The following is a 21,475-nucleotide window of genomic DNA, read 5'->3' as shown; positions in this document are numbered from 1 at the left end:
TTTTCACATGGTTATTATATCACTCCTATTTCACATGTATATTAATGGGTTATTATATCACTCCTATTTCACATGTATATTAATGGGTTATTATATCACTCCTATTTCACATGTATATTAATGGGTTATTATATCACTCCTATTTCACATGTATATTAATGGGTTATTATATCACTCCTATTTCACATGTATATTAATGGGTTATTATATCACTCCTATTTCACATGTATATTAATGGTTATTATATCACTCCTATTTCACATGTATTTCACATGTATATTAATGGGTTATTATATCACTCCTATTTCACATGTATATATCCATGGGTTATTATATCACTCCTATTTCACATGTATATATCCATGGGTTATTATATCACTCCTATTTCATGTACTGTATATCCATGGGTTATTATATCACTCCTATTTCACATGTATATTAATGGGTTATTATATCACTCCTATTTCACATGTACTGTATATCCATGGGTTATTATATCACTCCTATTTCATGTATACATGTATATTAATGGATTATTATATCACTCCTATTTCACATGTATATTAATGGGTTATTATATCACTCCTATTTCACATGTATATTAATGGTTATTATATCACTCCTTTTCACATGTATATTCCATGGGTTATTATATCACTCCTATTTCACATGTATATTAATGGGTTATTATATCACTCCTATTTCACATGTATATTAATGGGTTATTATATCATTTCACATGTATATCCTATTTCACATGTATATTAATGGGTTATTATATCACTCCTATTTCACATGTATATCCATGGGTTATTATATCACTCCTTTTTCACATGTATATTAATGGATTATTATATCACTCCTATTTCACATGTATATTAATGGGTTATTATATCACTCCTATTTCACATGGATATCAATGGATTATTATATCACTCCTTTTTCACATGTATATTAATGGGTTATTATATCACTCCTATTTCACATGTATATTAATGGGTTATTATATCACTCCTATTTCACATGTATATTAATGGATTATTATATCACTCCTATTTCACATGTATATTAATGGATTATTATATCACTCCTATTTCACATGTATATTAATGGGTTATTATATCACTCCTATTTCACATGTATATTAATGGGTTATTATATCACTCCTATTTCACATGTATATTAATGGATTATTATATCACTCCTATTTCACATGTATATTAATGGGTTATTATATCACTCCTATTTCACATGTACTGTATATCCATGGGTTATTATATCACTCCTATTTCACATGTATATTAATGGGTTATTATATCACTCCTATTTCACATGTATATTAATGGATTATTATATTACTCCTTTTTCACATGTATATTAATGGGTTATTATATCACTCCTATTTCACATGTATATTAATGGGTTATTATATCACTCCTATTTCGCATGTATATCAATGGATTATTATTTCACTCCTATTTCACATGTATATTAATGGATTATTATATCACTCCTATTTCACATGTATATTAATGGGTTATTATATCACTCCTATTTCACATGTATATCCATGGGTTATTATATCACTCCTATTTCACATGTATATTAATGGGTTATTATATCACTCCTATTTCACATGTATATTAATGGGTTATTATATCACTCCTATTTCCTATTTCACATTTACATGTATATCCATGGGTTATTATATCACTCCTATTTCACATGTACTGTATATCCATGGGTTATTATATCACTCCTTTTCACATGTATATTAATGGATTATTATATCACTCCTATTTCACATGTATATTAATGGGTTATTATATCACTCCTATTTCACATGTATATGAATGGGTTATTATATCACTCCTATTTCACATGTATATTAATGGGTTATTATATCACTCCTTTTCACATGTATATTAATGGGTTATTATATCACTCCTATTTCACATGTATATTAATGGGTTATTATATCACTCCTATTTCACATGGGTTATTATATCACTCCTATTTCACATGTATATTAATGGGTTATTATATCACTCCTATTTCACATGTATATTAATGGGTTATTATATCACTCCTATTTCACATGTATATTAATGGGTTATTATATCACTCCTATTTCACATGTATATTAATGGGTTATTATATCACTCCTATTTCACATGTATATTAATGGGTTATTATATCACTCCTATTTCACATGTATATTAATGGATTATTATATCACTCCTATTTCACATGTATATTAATGGATTATTATATCACTCCTATTTCACATGTATATTAATGGGTTATTATATCACTCCTATTTCACATGTATATTAATGGGTTATTATATCACTCCTATTTCACATGTATATTAATGGGTTATTATATCACTCCTATTTCACATGTATATTAATGGGTTATTATATCACTCCTATTTCACATGTATATTAATGGGTTATTATATCACTCCTATTTCACATGTATATTAATGGGTTATTATATCACTCCTATTTCACATGTATATTAATGGGTTATTATATCACTCCTATTTCACATGTATATTAATGGATTATTATATCACTCCTATTTCACATGTATATTAATGGGTTATTATATCACTCCTATTTCACATGTATATTAATGGGTTATTATATCACTCCTATTTCACATGTATATTAATGGGTTATTATATCACTCCTATTTCACATGTACTGTATATCCATGGGTTATTATATCACTCCTATTTCACATGTATATTAATGGATTATTATATCACTCCTATTTCACATGTATATTAATGGGTTATTATATCACTCCTATTTCACATGTACTGTATATCCATGGGTTATTATATCACTCCTATTTCACATGTATATCAATGGGTTATTATATCACTCCTATTTCACATGTATATTAATGGGTTATTATATCACTCCTATTTCACATGTATATTAATGGGTTATTATATCACTCCTATTTCACATGTATATTAATGGGTTATTATATCACTCCTATTTCACATGTATATTAATGGATTATTATATCACTCCTATTTCACATGTATATTAATGGATTATTATATCACTCCTATTTCACATGTATATTAATGGGTTATTATATCACTCCTATTTCACATGGATATCCATGGGTTATTATATCACTCCTTTTTCACATGTATATTAATGGGTTATTATATCACTCCTATTTCACATGTATATTAATGGGTTATTATATCACTCCTATTTCACATGTATATTAATGGGTTATTATATCACTCCTATTTCACATGTATATTAATGGGTTATTATATCACTCCTATTTCACATGTATATTAATGGATTATTATATCACTCCTATTTCACATGTATATTAATGGATTATTATATCACTCCTATTTCACATGTATATTAATGGCTATTATATCACTCCTATTTCACATGTATATTAATGGGTTATTATATCACTCCTATTTCACATGTATATTAATGGTTATTATATCACTCCTATTTCACATGTACTGTATATCCATGGGTTATTATATCACTCCTTTTTCACATGTATATTAATGGATTATTATATCACTCCTATTTCACATGTATATTAATGGGTTATTATATCACTCCTATTTCACATGTACTGTATATCCATGGGTTATTATATCACTCCTATTTCACATGTACTGTATATCCATGGGTTATTATATCACTCCTATTTCACATGTATATTAATGGGTTATTATATCACTCCTTTTTCAAATGTATATTAATGGATTATTATATCACTCCTATTTCACATGTATATTAATGGCTATTATATCACTCCTATTTCACATGTATATTAATGGCTATTATATCACTCCTATTTCACATGTATATTAATGGGTTATTATATCACTCCTATTTCACATGTATATTAATGGGTTATTATATCACTCCTATTTCACATGTACTGTATATCCATGGGTTATTATATCACTCCTTTTTCACATGGATATCAATGGATTATTATTCCAGCACTTGGCAGTGCAGGTCCTTTTCCAAATCCATATTCTGGTCTGGTTCTCTCTCCAACACAAGCTGCATCCCAAATGGCACCCTATTCCCTATACAGTGCACTACGTTTGACCAGAGCCCTGGTCTAAAGTAGTGCACTATGTAGGGAATAGGGAGCCACTTGAGACATATTCCAGGACCGGGTGGTATTGCTGAGTGTTGGGTACTGGGAGTGGTGGTGGTTTTCTCCAGGTCTAGCAGACTGGCCACTGGTGCTGAGTGTTGTAAGTGGTTTTGTACCATTCTAACTGGCTGCCTGGAAGACTTGTGCTGAGGGCTGTTAGTGGTTTTGTACTGCGGTCTGTGCCAGATGAGAGTTTTCAAAGCTCAATTTGTTTGGCTGGCCTGGCAGTCGACAGACTGTGACGAGACGAGATAAATAACCTTCTGTTTGACCCTTTAAACTTCTCAGCATTCAGATATCAACACACACACACACACACACACACACACACACACACACACACACACACACACACACACACACACACACACACACACACACACACACACACACACACACACACACACACACACACACACACACACACACACACACACACACACACACACACACACACACACACACACACACACACACACACACACACAGGTACAATCAAAAACACAAGCACACACACACACAAAGAGAACATGTACACACATGCATGCACCCACACACACACACACACACTAAATGCTTCTGTACACCAGCAATGATTTCTCTAACCTTATTACAAACTCTTCTAAACCCTGGAGCAATAAAGCAATGGCTGTATAATTAAGCAATGAGGCCAGGGGGGGGGGTGCGGTATATGGCCAATATAACACAGCTAAGGGCTGTTCTTAAGCAAAACGCAATGTGGAGTGGATACAGACCTTAGCCGTGGTATATTGGTTATATACCACAAACCCCGAGGTGCCTTATTGCTATTATAAACTGGTTACCAAGGTCTGATATACCACGGCTTTCAAGCAATCATCATTCAGGGCTCGAGCCACCCAGTTTATAATATGCCATGTAGAATTGCAATGATAATTCAGACTGCTACCAAATAAAAGTCAAGCACATGTATATCAATGGGTTATTATATCACTGCTTCATACTCATCGCCAAATCCACTGGCTATTATTGACTATGTTTTGTTTATTCCATGTGTAGCTCTGTGTTGTTGTATGTGTCGAATTGCTATGCTTTATCGTGGCCAGGTCTCAGTTGCAAATGAGAACTTGTTCTCAACTAGCCTACCTGGTTAAATAAAGGTGAAATAACATTTAAAATAAATAAATAAACATGCGCGCACGCATGCACTGACACACACCATTTCACTTTTGCTAGCATTCATTCGATCTCCCTCAATCACGACAACATTAACTCAGGAAGAGGTTGTTCACTTACCACCAGTTGCCACGGTGAGATCACGCAGAAAATGTCCATAAAAGGGGAAATCGAAGGATAGATTGACTCTCTGCACGAAGGGGGAAAAAACACAAGACCCGGGTCAGAAAGAGAGCTCCAAAAAGACTTAAGATAAGACTGAAAAAGACATTAGGATAAAACTTCAGTCTCAGACAGAGAAAGAACATTCTTCTGCTCAACCTTTCTCAGTTCTTAGGGTAGCTGACTATTCATTTTACCACAAGCCACGTTATGATTTGTTTCTAAGCAAATATACATCTCCCAGGATTAAATACAATGCTGTGGTTATGAAAACAAAACATTTCTGAGTTCTTACATTTTTATTATAATTTTTTTTACACACCCTTCCTAGAGCTTGAACATAAAAGAACATGCATTTTTCGATGAGCTCACAGAGCGAAACGCAATGTGCACACTCATTTATGTGCAAAACAAGATTAGTACCAAAATGTTCCCGACCAATTACTGAAAAATGAGTTCGATGAACAAGTTTTAAAAAACTTAATGAGCTGACGACAGTATATTTATATTATATTAATATATTTCTATAGATTCACTACTTTTGTCCAGGGCCCATGGGACTGTATATAGGGAAGAGGGTGGATAACTCCATGGTAAACATGGCAACATAATCCAGGATTAGGCCAGGGGGACTAATGCTGCGGCCAACCACAGTGAATTACCATGACTAAACACAGTCGTTCAACAGCTTAGCTCCTACACTTTATTTGGATGAATTCGCTTGTTTTACGATTCCATTGGCTGATTATGTTCTGTGGGTATTCCCACACACTGGGGCTGGCACAACGCGGTGCCAGAAATCAACACTGCTAACAGTGAGACTTCCTTCTCCTCCTTCTAAGACACGTTGTCGAACACAGAAGTCACATTTCTGGCCCACTAGTCTCCTTATGGTAATCTCTGGGGGTGGTGTCCCAAACGGCATCCTATCCTATATAGTGCGCTACTCTGGTCAAAGAGCACTACATAGGAAATAGTGTGCAAAGGGATGCATCCTCTGCGTATCCCCTGCTCAGCGAAGGTCCTTGTCAGTTTGGCTGAATGAGGTTTGGTACAGCTGGCTGGGCTGGCTGGCACTACTATCCCCAGGTCAAATGGCTTGTGTCTGATGTGATGTCGCGCTCAGTGTGGTCTGTTTCTCTCCCTCTCCTCTTCTCTCCTGCTTCAATGACCATTCGCTCTGGGTATTCATGTCCAGCATCCAACATATTGATTCTCTGGACACAGTCTAAGCGTACGTCGCAAATGACGCCCTTTTCCCTATGTAGTGCATCACTTTTGACCAGGGCCCAGAGGTCAAAAGTAGTGCACTATGTAGGGAATAGGGTGCCATTTGGGACATACGCTGAGAAAACTTCCCAATACCACTTGCTCGGTTCATTCACTATGGAAGAATAAGGAAAGCTGCACTCTCCATAACACTCTCCAATTAAAAGGGAAGCCTTGCCCCAGTTTGTATGGCTTAATCCATCATCCAGTGACTGAAGGGGAGAATACACAATGCACCACTCCATTTTGTGTCTTTACTCATTGTGGACGGGACATTGTTTCATTGTTTACTCCCATCCTCCCTCCTTCCCTCCTCTCTCCTTCATGCCACCCTGTTCTCGGTCTCCTGACTGTACAAGGACCTGATACAAAGCCCAAAGCAGAGGGAGTGATTTTTTCCCTAGTTGCAGATCTAGGATCAGCTTCCCCTTCCCCAATCCTAACCTTAACCATTAGTTGGCTCAAGATCACTGACCCAAGATCATTGTCTACAGAAACTTCACCCTACTGCTGCAGAGTCTGTCCAGTTGAAAGTCATTATGAGTCTATTTCATATCAAATCATCCCAAGTCATTCCAGGTATCTCCATTTTTCCACATAATCTGAATCTGAGAGGAAGGTTGTCTTACCGCAGCTTGCCTGTGAGTGTTGGACAAAATGCCATGGATCTTCACCTTCTCCTTGTCCATCTGGTCAACGTTTACCCACAAGTCCTTGCTCATGGGGTCCGTGGGGCCGTAGGTCTTTGATGTGTAGTAGTTGTGATCTGTGTCCTCCTATTGGACACAAAACAAAAACACTGGTTAGTTCCACTTTATTTGGAGTGTCCCGTTACAGACAGCCTATAGATGTTCCTATATTGGAACAAAATAAAAGCATTGATTCAATAAGTGACCATTTGTCGATATTAATATACTAAAACAAGAGCTGTGGTTCGTAGCTTGAGATTTATGAAAGGCCATCAAAACGTTGTTAGGCAGGGAGTGAAAGTATTGAATGAGAGTGGATGAAACCCTGTGCTCCGAATGATTTACTAAAATAGAGCCTCTGCTCCTTCATGTACATTGAGTCAGCTTTACGTGGGACGTTTTCTAGCCAGACAGAAACATCTCTCTGTCTCTCAAGATAAATAATCCCTTGGCTTCAAAATGAACTGCAAAAGCATGGAAGACGAGTCTGAAATGATAGCAGTTACAGTTAAATATATGACTACCATTCATAGTAATTGAATTAAACCTATAGAACTGTTTTGATATCCATTGTATAATATACTTGTAAAAATGTTGATGACAGGTGTTAAGAAAACAGTGTACGTGTGTGTTGACATATGATTTGAGTACACACACAAAGACAACAAGTGTAGACCTCACCGTGAAATGCTTACTTACAAGCCCTTAACCAACAGTGCAGTTCAAGAAGAGTTTATGTACCAAATAAATTAAAGTAAAAAATAAATGTTCAGCAGTTTTATGGATTGGGGGTTAAGGAGCTTTTGGTCATAGACTTGGAGCGCCGGTACCACTTGCCGTGCGGTAGCATAGAGAGCGTTGGCGTATCCAAGATGGCGTAGCAGTAGGACGTCTGTTTGTCTTGTCTCATGTGTATATATTTTTCTTCATATATATGTAACGGATGTGAAATGGCTAGCTTAGTTAGCGGTGGTACACGCTAAATAACGTTTCAATCGGTGACGTCACTTGCTCTTAAACCTTGAAGTAGCAGTTTCTCTTGCAGGGGGAGACACTCTAGACCCAAACTGTTACAGACATATATCCATCCTGCCCTGCCTTTCTAAAGTCTTCGAAAGCCAAGTTAACAAACAGATCACCGAACATTTCGAGTCCCACCGTACCTTCTCCACGATGCAATCTGGTTTCCGAGCTAGTCAGGGGTGCACCTCAGCGATGCTCAAAGCTGTTGTTTTTGTCGCACTGCTTTGCTATACCTTGGCCAAGTCGCAGTTGTAAATGAGAACTTGTTCTCAACTGGCCTACCTGGTTAAATAAAGGTGAAATAAAAATAAAATACATTTAAAAAAACAGCCTCTGACTTGGGTGACTGGAGTCTCTGACAATTTTATGGGCTTTCCTCTGACACACCTATTATTTGGTCCTGGATGGCAGGAAGCTTGGCCCTAGTGATGTACTGGGCCGTATGCACTATCCTCTGTATCGCCTACGGTCAAATGCCGAGCAGTTGGCATGCCAGGCGGTGATGCAACCTGTCAGGATGCTCTCGATGGTGTAGCTGTAGAACTTTTTGAGGATCTGGGGACCCAATCCAAATCTTTTCAGTCTCCTGAGGGGGAAAAGGTTTTGTTGTGCCCTCTTCTTGTCCTCTGTCTTTTCTTCACACAAATGAAGAGTAGTTTTGGTCATAAGCGATGGTAGCAGCAACATTATGTACAAAATAGGTTTAAAAATAAGTTACAACCAACACAAAAAAAAATAACAAATAGCACAGTTGGTTAGGAGCATGTAAAACGTCAGCCATCAGGCACAATCTTATCAATACTGTAGGCTTATGCATGCTTCTTCATTCTTCTTCATGTGTTCCATTTGGGCCCAGTCAGCATCTGAAGTGGTCATAATGGCTGCTAATCAAATTAAGAAAGCCAGAAAGCATGACATCCTGCGCTCGTAAAAGCCTGGCTTATAGGCTAATGGAGTGCAAAAGGCCCCGGTCATGTTTTTTAGCAGACACATTCATGAGGGCTTTTACGAGCAATGTGGATGCCACACGACTCCTTTTACTGTTTCCTGTATGGAGTAAGCCGAACGCCCTGAGCTGCACCCCTATCTCTGCTTGCGTCCCAAATGGCACCTATTATCTACATAGGGCAATACATTTGACGAGGGCCCATAGGGATCTGGTTAAAAGTAGTGCGTTATATATGGGACTGGGTGCCATTTGGGACAACAACTAACAGCTGGTAGAATGTTTTTTTTAATGGGACATCTTCTCTCTGATCTGGGCATCTTGTAACGCACTAATACAAATAGGAGTCTTAAACCTGATTCAAGACATGTATAATATGGTAAATCTGAAGAAAATGTATAAAAAGTTAAGTATGAGACTCAAAATTGAGCTCAGGTGCATCCTGTTTCCATTGATCATCCAGTTTCTACAACTTTATTAGAATCCACCCGTGGTAACTTCAATTGATTGGACATGATATGGAAAGGCACATACCTGTCTATATAAAGACCCACAGTTGAAAGTGCATGGCGCTGGGGAGCAAGGCTGATGTTTTACGTATTTCTAACATAATTTTTTTTTTTTTTTGCATTGTTTGTAACTTATTTTGTACATAATGTTGCTGCTGCCGTTTCTTATGACCGGAAATAACTTCTGGACATCAGAACTGTGATTACTCACCACGAACTGGCAGAATCATTTTTTCCCTTTAGCGAGTCTGACGAGCCCGACATGAATGATATACCGCTTTCCCGGGAACAGGCCCAGATCCCTGTCATTTGCGTGAAGACAAGGCAGAGAATAAGGGGCCAGAGGACGGGCTGCCTTTTGAGAATTAATAGGCGATCGAATAAACCCCCACTTCCTTCCATTCTGCTAGCAAACGTGCAATTTTTGGAAAATAAACTCCATGACCTACGCGGAAGATTAAACTACCAACGGGGACATTCAAAACTGGAATATCTTATGCTTCATGGAGTCGTGGCTGAACAACGAAATTATCAACATACAGCTGGCTGGCTATACTCTGTATAGACAAGGGGCGCCGGACTATGTATTTTTGTAAATAACAGCTGGTGCACGATATCTAAGGAAGTCTCGAGGTTTTGCTCATCTGAGGGAGAGTATCTCATGATAAGCTGTAGATCAAACGATCTACCTAGAGAGTTTTCATCTGTATTTTTCATAGCTGTCTACAGTGGGGAGAACAAGTATTTGATACCCCTCCGATTTTGCAGGTTTTCCTACTTACAAAGCATGTAGAGGTCTGTCATTTTTATCATAGTTACACTTCAACTGTGAGAGACGGAATTTCAAACAAAAAATCCAGAAAATCACATTGTATGATTTTTAAGTAATTCATTTGTATTTTATTGCATAACATAAGTATTTGATACATCAGAAAAGCAGAACTTAATATTTGGTACAGAAACCTTTGTTTGCAATTACAGAGATCATACGTTTCCGATAGTTCTTCACCAGGTTTGCACACACTGCAGCAGGGATTTTGGCCAACTCCTCCATACATACCTCCTCCAGTTCCTTCAGGTTTCGGGGCTGTCGCTGGGCAATACGGACTTTCAGCTCCCTCCAAAGACTTTCTATTGGGTTCAGTGTATCAAATACTTGTTCTCCCCACTGTATATACCACCACAGACTGATGCTGGCACCAAGACTGATTGAAGTAGCTGTATTCCACCATAAGCAAACAGGAAAACGCTCACCCATAGGTGGAGCTCGTAGTGCCCGGAGACTTTAATGCAGGGAAACCTAAATCCATATTACCACATTTCTATATGCATGTTAAATGTGCAACCAGAGGGGGAAAAACTCTGGACCACCTTTACTCCGCACACAGAGACGCATACAAAGATCTCCATTTGACAAATCTGACCATAAATCTAACCTCCTGATTCCTGCTTACAAGCTAAAATTAAAGCAGGAAGCACCAGTGACTCGATGACTAAAAACGTGGACAGATGCAGCAGATGTTAAGCTACAGGACTGTTTTGCTAGCATAGACTGGAATCTGTTCCGGGATTCCTATGATTGCATTGAGGTGTACACCACAGCAGTCATTGGCTTCATCAATAAGTCTATCGATGACGCCGTCCCCACAGTGACCGCACGTACATACCCCAACCAGAAGCCATGGATTACAGGCAACATCCACACTGAGCTAAAGGCTAGAGCTGCCGCCTTCAAGGAGCGGGACTCTAACCCGGAAGCTTATAAGAAATCCCGCTATGCCCTCCAATGAACCATCAAACAGGTCTGCTGCTCTTTAATTATTTGTTACTTTTATTTCTTATTCTTATTCATATTTATTTGAAACTGCATTGTTGGTTAGGGGCTCGTAAGAAAGCATTTCACTGCAAGGTCTACACCTGTTTTATTCGGCACATGTGACTAATACAATTTTATTTCATGTTAGAGCAAAAAAAATAGCCTTGAGGTCGAAGGAATTGTCCGTAGAGCTCGGAGACATTGTGTCGAGGCACAGATCTTGGGAAGGGTACCAAAACATTTCTGCAACATCGAAGGTCCCCAAGAACACTGTGGCCTCCATCATTTTTAACTGGAAGAGGTTTGGAACCACCAAGACTCTTCCTGGAGCTGGCCGCCTGGCCGCTCTTCCTGGAGCTGGCTAAACAGAGAAATCGGAGGTGAAGGGCCTTGGTCAGGGAGGTGACCAAGAACCCAATGGTTACTCTGACAGAGCTACTGAATTCCTATCTGGAGATGGGAGAACCTTCCAGAAGGTCAACCATCTCTGCAGCACACCGCCAATCAGGCCTTTATGGTAGAGTGTCCAGACAGAAGCCACTCCTCAGTAAAAGGCACGACAGCCCACTTGGAGTTTGCCAAGAGGCACCTGAAGACTCTCCGACTATGAGAAACAAGATTATCTGGTCTGATGAAACCAAGATTGAACTCATTGGCCTGAATGCCAAACGTCACGTCTGGATAAAACCTGGCATCATCCCTACAGTGAAGCATGGTGGTGGCAGCATTATGCTGTGGGGATGTTTTTCAGCGACAGGGACTGAGAGGCTAGTAAAGATTGAGGGAATGGTGAATGGAGCAAAGTACAGAGAGATCCTTGTTGAAAACCTGCTCCAGAGCACTCAGGACCTCAGACTGGGGGAAGGTTCATCTTCCAACATACCCAAGAAGAATCAAGGCTGTTGTCACATTCCTTATAGCGATGAGACCAAGGCGCAGCGTGATGTGAATACATCTTCTATTTTAATGAAACAAAGAACACTTCAACAAACTTACAAAAACAACAAAACGAACGTGAAGCTATATAGAATAAGTGGGGACACAGGCAACTGATATATAGACATACAAAAGCCCTAGACAGGACAAAAACACAACAAACCACCCCTTGTCACACCCTGACGTAACCAAAATAATAAAGAATACAAAGATAACTAAGGTCAGGGCGTGACAGCTGTAATCGCTGCCAAAGGTGCTTCAACAAAGTACTGAGTAAGGGACTGAATACTTACAGTATGTAAATGTGATATTTAAAAAAAAAAAAATGTTCACAGAATTTTCTAAATTTTGCTTTGCCATTTTGTGGTATTGTGTGTAGCTTTTCTTCTACTGTATGTTTGTTTATGGTGTGTCGTCTGATGAGGAAGAATCGGACCAAAGCGCAGCGTGGTAAGTGTTCATGATTTTATTAAACTGAACACTAGAACAAAATAACAAAGTGAATAAACGAAACCGAAACAGTCCTGTCAGGTGCAGTATACTAAACAGAAAACAACTACCCACAAAACACCCACAAAACACAGGTTGGAAAAAGCTACCTAAGTATGGTTCCCAATCAGAGACAACGATAGTCAGCTGTCCCTGATTGAGAACCATACCTGGCCAAAACAAAGAAATACAAAACATAGAAAAAAGTACATAGAATGCCCACCCCAAATCACACCCAGACCAAACCGAAATAGAGACATAAAAAGCTCTCTAAGGTCAGGGCGTGACAGTTTATTCCATCTGTAACTCTGTGTTGTTGTATCTGTCGAACTGCTTTGCTTTATCTTGGCCAGGTCGCAGTTGTAAATGAGAACTTGGATCCGGTATATTTGTCATCAGCAATGCTGAATAGCATAGCGCAACAGTCAAATAATATTACTAGAAAATATTCATATTCATGAAATCACAAGTGAAAAATAGCGAAACACAGCATAGCCTTTTGTTAATCACCCTGTTGTCTCAGATTTTGAAATTATGCTTTACAGCGAAAGCAATACAAGCGTTTGTGTAAGTTTATCGATAGCATAACAAAACAATAAGCACACCTAGCATCAGGTAACTTGGACACGAAAATCAGAAAAGCAATCAAATTAATCGTTTACCTTTGATGATCTTCGGATGTTTTCACTCACGAGACTCCCAGTTAGACAACAAATGTTCCTTTTGTTCCATAAAGATATTTTTTATATTCAAATAACTCCGGTAGTTTGGTGCGTTATGCCCAGGAATCCACCGGAAAGAGCGGTCATGACAACCCAGACACAAATTCCAAATTATATCCATAATGTACGCAGAAAAATGTCAAATGTTTTTTAAATAATCAATCCTCAAGGTGTTTTTCAAATATCTATTCGATAATATATCAACCGGGACAGTTGGCTTTTCACTAGGACCGGGAGTAACAATGGCCGCCTGTCCACTTACGCAATGTGGTCGTTCACGCTCATTATTCAAAATAAAAGCCTGAAACTATGTCTAAAGGCTGTTGACCTTAGGGAAGCCATAGAAAAGGGAATCTGGTTGATATCCCTTTCAATGGGCAATAGGGATGCATAGAAACACAGGGGTTTCGCCTGCAAAATCAGTTCTGTTATACTCACAGACAATGTTTTTACAGTTTTGGAAACTTTAGAGTGTTTTCTATCCTAATCTGTCAATTATATGCATATTCTAGCATCTGGTCCTGAGAAATAGGCCGTTTACTTTGGGAACGTTATTTTTCCAAACATAAAATTAGTGCCCCCTAGCTTCAAGAGGTTTTAAATAAAGGTGAAATAAATAAAGAATTGATGAGGGGAAAAAACTATTTAATTAATTTTAGAATAAGGTGGAACAGAACAAAATGTGGAAAAAGTGAAGTGGTCTGAGTACTTTCCGAAAGGACTATATATACAGTATAAGATAGAAAAAAACATTCAGTTACAAAACAATAGTTCTATCTAATAACTAAAAAGCTTGCATGGCATTTCAGTAAGGCCAATTCAACAAAGCCAAGTTGGGAAACAGATGGGATAAGTCCCAAATAGTTCCATATTCCCTATGGGCCCCGCTCAACAGTAGTGCAATATCTAGGGAATAGGGTGCCATTTGGGACTTAAGTAGATTCTTTGTACTAGAGACAGGTGAAATGTTATTTACAAAGATACCGCTCTCCCCAAATGACAAGTCAGCAGGCATCATGCCAAACAAAGATAACGTCTTAGTCTGCAAATGTGCTCAATCTCCACTTTGTTATTGTGGGTTGAAAACCGATACTATTCAGCAGCTTTGGAAGTTTCTCAATTGTTTACTTGCTTGGGGAGGGAGAGGAGGCTTTCAACTGACCTCTATCAGACTGATGAGTAGGACACGCTGTGCTTTGTGCTTCCTCTGATAATCTGAACATTGCGGTGTGTGTGAGTGCACGCATGAATTTTGTGTACATGTGTGCGTGCATGTTCTCTCTCACGTGTGTGTGCTTGTGTTTTTGATTCTGTGTGTGTGTGTGTGTGTACCTGTTTGTGTGTGCGCGTGCGTGTTGGGCTAGTCAAAGAGCTGCGAGACAAACACTACATGGATTAAACAAACATAACAACTCATATTAAGAATAAACACATCATATTATTCCCCTTGGGGGACAGTAATGTGGAAGATGTGTGGGCCTCAACACGTCCCATGCTGTAATACTAGAGTCGTGACATTGGGACTGTAAAGGTTATATCGGCGCAAATTTGAATAAATATCTGAATACATAAATCATTTTCAGATTTTATATTTCCCAGGATAGAGTCCGAACACATCATCAAATACATAAATAAATGTATTATGGTCATCAGACGAATTACTGTCATCACAGATCAACGATGTGACAACGTCCCTTACTTGAAGATTTCTGACAGTGTTTTTTTGCTTGCGTGCCACTTTTTCCTGGCTAGACTAGTCTAGATGATACTTAGAGGGAGATGGCAAAAACGTGTTCTGATTGGTCCGTCCATAATTGCTTAGGTTTGTGATTGGATTGCAGATAGAACCCACTCATTTTTGACAAAAATGTCAGATACTGTATAACCTCAGAGTGTAGAATAGAATAGAGCGTGTTCTGGGTATACGTAGCCCTGGTGGGATTAATACATAATAAACCTCTTAATTGAAGCTAGGCACAGCAGATGGGATATTGCTTTGTATTAATTGGTCGACCTTAAAACACACATTACCAAAGGCGTTTTTTTTCTTCTCGCATTTGGGAGCCGCGGGTGCAGACAAAGCTTGTTAAGAAAACAAGCACGCTGTAGCAGCCAGTCAGGCTTACTCAGCAGATTAGTTTTGGGGGTTATAAAACAAAGAAAAACGAGAACCGCTAGACCCTTGATATGTTTCCTACTAATCAGCACAGGATGTGTTGGCTATTTCCGCCCGTCTTTGGAGAGGAGGAAGAGCAGGAAGGCGGGGAGGAACTCCTTGGAGGTGAGAGGGGGCCAGCTGGCTGTTGTCATACTAGTTTCCCCCCGTGAATGCCATTAAACAGACAAATAATAAACCCACATACAGTTTGCTGTATGAGTGGCATTCCGTGAACCAAACCATTTCCAATTTCACTTTTCAATTTCATGTATGAGTCATTTATTCAAGCTACTGCATCAACATTGCGTTACGGTGACGCCTGAGTATCTTTATGCCAATGTTTTTCATTTCAAAATGTCTCTGTCATCTCTTAAGAGATTCTGCCAAACAGATGTATTGTGGTTCAATGAGATTGTTCCTAGCACTTCCTGTAAACAAACATAAGAGGTTAGAAAACTATTTCCAGGCCCGACATCTACCTGTGGGTTTAACCACTTAGCTCAGACTACAGAGAGAGAAAGAGAGAGAGTTTGCTGGTTTAATTGGGTAAATAGGCATACTGTCACACTGGAGCATCAATCACATCAGTGTTACTGAGTACAAACAATACAGTAGAAAAACAAACATCTGTCATCTCATACCTTTTAATGGCTCTCTCCCTACTCTATGCGTCCCTCTATCCCTCCTACAATGCACACACACATTCACACACACGTAGGTATGCACACTGGCACGCACATACGCACAAAAAAACCTACACACACTAACACGCACACTTCAGCGCTTTACAAAGAAAGCAATATTCGTGTGTGTCGCTCACTCTCGCGTCGGCTGACAATGTCTCTGATCCATTATATCCATTATTTATCACTCTGCATCATCCCCTGCCCATTGGAGCAGCATTAGTGGTGAAATCCAACAGCATTGCATTGCATGGAGCTGAGGTGTGCTGCACCTGCTCACTAACAAACCAGTATTGGTGCTTTGAACACGTCATCCAGGTGCGACGCAAACAGGAGTAACAAAATAGCACAACAGTAAACATGAAATCGTGAAACACATGGATAGAAAAGTCACGCTTGCGTTTTGAAACTTTTGTTTTCTTGTTTTAACAATGAACTCAAGCTGTTGCAACCGAAGGCATACTTGAGCCTGTAAAATGCCAACTGTTGAAGAAAGCTTGGAGTGAGATTTGCAATTTGAATTTCATTGCCCCCTGGCACAACCCCTAGATGGGAGGACAATTTTACTGTTTTATAGCTTTATAGCTCAAGAGAATGTGACAAGGAGGTGTTCTCTTGAAAGCAGCCTTTATGGTCTATGGTCTACACCAGGCATGGGCAACTGGCGGCCATGTCAGTCAAATTTTGATTAGTAAGTTATTCTAGCGACCAGCTATCTAAACCTGTAGTAATCATGGTTGAATTACCGACCGGGGTGCCCAAATTGATAATCAGATTTCATATTTAAAAACTGCAAATATTTGTCTCCACCCTATGGCAAAATTAGTAGAATTTCATGAAATGAGTTATACAATTGCTAAATCTTCTCCCCACCCCATGGCCAAATGTGTAGAATTGCAGCAAACATGCTTTAAAACTACAATATTTTCTCTATGCCCCATGGCAAAATGTGTAGAATTGCAGGAAATTAAATCGAAAACTGAAATGGTCTCTTCTTTGTCAAAAGGAGGGCCACAATAAAAAATAATGGTATTGCTTAGGGCCCCCAAAAGGCTAGGGCCGGCTCTAACTGCATGTCTGGGTATGGATGCAGGTACACAGACCCACGAGCCACTACGGCCCCTGATGAGTTTACATTTTTTGTGGCCCCTACCCCCATCAAATTTACCTAACCTTGGGTCTACACCCACACACATACAGAGGTGTGTTGTTATTGAAGAGTTCTAGTGTTCTGTGGTTGCAGGTCTCTCTGTGCACCAGATAAACATGTGGTTAGGAGCCTTCTCAGCTAGCAGCTTTTAGGCTGACACATAGACTTGTTCCTGTCTGAACTTCATGAGACTGTCCCAAACAATACAACTAAAAAGATATTGGCAACCTGCCTCCTCTCAAGATATAGGCTTCCAGTGCTTGAGACGAGAGCTGTATTGGAGGCTGATAGCAAAAATGTGCTATCACTGCTAGGCTAGAAACCACAGTAGAGTACAGTAGAGTACACACAGTATGATGTTAATCTCAGCCTCAGCCCTGGCAGAGAGACACCCTCCAGGTGGGACAGTGAGAGAGGCAGGCTAAGATCAAGGCAGACCACACCGGCTGAGATCAAAAGTTCAGTTTGGAGAGCAATAACAGTGCCGAGCACTGCAGTCAACTATCTGGTTGTACTGGCACAAATCAGCACAATTGAAGCTATTTCCTGGTAATGTCATATAGTGAAGTAAGATATATATACATTTAGAAAAGCATCTCTCCCAGGTAATCTTTTAATAAAGGTACTGTGAAAGGGTCCTACTAAAGCATTGTTCTGCAACTGAATATTTGATGGAAATCAAATGAAGCAATTGAAATGTTCAGAGCTGAGTCAATTATTTTCCCGCTCTCTCTGCTCCCAACTAAACAGAAATGAAGAATGTAATAATGCATCGCTCCCCTGGGATACTCCTGAGCAATCAGACAGACAGCACAGACCAGGGTCGTGTTCAGAAAGCAAGCAAAAATGGGGAGGGCCCCCTAAATGAATTCCTCCAAAAAGAAATGCTTGTTTTCCCCCCCAAATTTGTTGCTATGATGTGCATGAATTAATATGACCCTGGCTGGACAGACATCAAATCAAAGTTATTCTTACATCAGCTGATATCTCAAAGTGCTGTACAGAAACCCAGCCTAAAACCCCAAACAGCAAACAATGCAGGTGTAGAGGCAAATCAAATAGCAGCAATTCCCCCAGCAGCCAACATAAAAGAGTCTAGGTAAAACCTTGGTAAAAACATGAACACTTCAGTGAGCAGATTTACAATCCTTGATTTATTTGGCCAACGTACACATCACATACAGTCAATTCAGACTAGGCAACATGACAGGTAGGAGGCTGTATAGCTTCAATAGTTCGACCTGGGTTTTATGCCAGTAAGACATTACATAACAGTCAGTGTTTCTCTTAGGATTTTTTTCAGCAGCGGTGGAAGAGTTAGTGTAATTATTTGTAGGCTAACCATTTTGCATCGTCTAAAAATCAATGACAGTTTACATTTGGTAGCATCTTTAAACATTCAAACCCCTCTTGTAAGATTTATTTTTCTTAAACCCCACTGCATTTGAATATAAGCATCAACAAAAACCAAGAAAGCTTACTCTCGTTAATATATTCTTCTCCGTTGAACAAAAGCGAATGCATAGATGTTGTCAATTTGATTGACCCTCAACCTTGCTCATCAGGAAGTTTGGGTGCACAACAAAGAAGAATGCTAGAGATGAACTTAACACTTAACACTTAACACTTAATTTCAGTGACACAACCGACTGTATGCAAGACAGCATTCCATTGAAATAAGTTATACTTCAAAATTCAAAAAAGATTTATAAATAAATAATTAAATGGAATAAGTAGTTCACAAATAATCCTGAAATACATTCTCAGTTATTTTGTTGTGGTGTTGTGTTGACTGTTGATATTGCTGTAGAGTTGTTAATGAGGTGAATGTGGTGCGGGATGAATGTCGTGATGACACCATGTTAAATTCCACATCTCATCAGTAGTAAGCAGCAGCATGTCAACAAACAGACACACGGACTAGTCTCAGTATAAATATAATACCACTTACTCGATGTTGGATTATGTCTTAGTGCCCCGTCTCCTTTAGTTTATTTAAACGTATAAACTTTTTCCACTTTCATAAAATACTTTGGACAGCCAAAGCAAGCACTCCTGTCTTCATCCAAAAATGATGCTTTCTAATTCTAGTTCTATACTGTCAGTGTTTGCCTTGTGTCGTTGCCGCCTCTCCAGATGATAAAAACAATTGTAGGGATGGTGAAACGTTTTCAGTTTAAACTTAAAGCGACTAAAACCAGATATAAAAATATCTTTAAAAACTAACAATCACCTAAATAAAAAACCACACAGTCAGGGAGACCCTAAAATGCCATAGCGTGGGGCAACCAGGGATTTTGTTATAATATTTGAGTCACTCAGACGGCAAAAGAACACGACATAAGCCATGGAAAAATTTGTAAAATTTCAGGAAATTAGCTTTAAAACCGCACATTTTCTCTCAGCCCCATGGCAAAATGTGTAGAATAATTGCTGGAAATTATCTCCAAAGCTAAAATATATATACAGTGGGGAGAACAAGTATTTGATACCCCTCCGATTTGTAAATTTTATCATAGGTACACTTCAACTGTGAAAGAAGGAATCTAAAACAAAAATCCAGAAAATCACATTGTATGATATTAAGTAATTAATAAGTAATTCATTTGCATTTTATTGCATGACAGAAGTATTTGATACATCAGAAAAGCAGAACTTAATATTTGGTACAGAAACCTTTGTTTGCAATTACAGAGATCATACGTTTCCTGTAGTTCTTGACCAGGTTTGCACACACTGCAGAAGGGATTTTGACCCACTCCTCCAAACAGACCTTCTCCAGATCCTTCAGGTTTCGGGGCTGTCGCTGGGTAATACGGACTTTCAGCTCCCTCCAAAGATTTTCTATTGGGTTCAGGTCTGGCTAGGCCACTCTAGGACCTTGAGATGCTTCTTACGGAGCCACTCCTTAGTTGCCCTGGCTGTGTGTTTCGGGTTGTTGTCATGCTGGAAGACCCAGCCACGACCCATCTTCAATGCTCTTACTGAGGGAAGGAGGTTGTTGGACAAGATCTTGTGATACATGGCCCCATCCATCCTCCCCTCAATACGGTGCAGTCGTCCTGTCCCCTTTGCAGAAAAGCATCCCCAAAGAATGATGTTTCCACCTCCATGCTTCGCGGTTAGGATGGTGTTCTTGAGGTTGTACTCATCCTTCTTCTTCCTCCAAACACAGCGAGTGGAGTTTAGACTAAAAAGCTCTACTTTTGTCTCATCAGACCACATTACCTTCTCCCATTCCTCCTCTGGATCATCCAGATGGTCATTGGCAAACATCAGACGGGCCTGGACATGCGCTTGCTTGAGCAGAGGGACCTTGCGTGCGCTGCAGGATTTTAATCCATGACGGCGTAGTGTGTTACTAATGGTTTTCTTTGAGACTGTGGTCCCAGCTGTCTTCAGGTCATTGACCAGGTCCTGCCGTGTAGTTCTGGGCTGATCCCTCACCTTCCTCATGATCATTGATGCCCCATGAGGTGAGATCTTGCATGGAGCCCCAGACCGAGGGGGTGATTGACCGTCATCTTGAACTTCTTCCATTTTCTAATAATTGCGCCAACAGTTGTTGCCTTCTCACCAAGTTGCTTGCCTA

The 21,475-nt window shown here is 39.2% G+C and overlaps 1 protein-coding gene across 1 annotated transcript in view; it reads right to left on the bottom strand.

The window, feature by feature from the left end:
* Positions 1-21,475, bottom strand: part of plxdc2b (plexin domain containing 2b) — a 170,398-nt gene that overhangs the window by 62,508 nt on the left and 86,415 nt on the right. Inside the window, exons 3-4 of the mRNA XM_052506107.1 lie at positions 7,392-7,538; positions 5,452-5,521 (exon numbers count right to left, since the gene is read on the bottom strand). Coding sequence (XP_052362067.1) covers positions 5,452-5,521; positions 7,392-7,538 — 217 coding nt within the window. The remainder of the gene's footprint in view (positions 1-5,451; positions 5,522-7,391; positions 7,539-21,475) is intronic.

Source organism: Oncorhynchus keta, chromosome 4 (assembly GCF_023373465.1).
Source record: "Oncorhynchus keta strain PuntledgeMale-10-30-2019 chromosome 4, Oket_V2, whole genome shotgun sequence".
NCBI classification, from domain to species: domain Eukaryota; kingdom Metazoa; phylum Chordata; class Actinopteri; order Salmoniformes; family Salmonidae; genus Oncorhynchus; species Oncorhynchus keta.
This window is presented reverse-complemented; position numbering and strand designations above follow the sequence as displayed.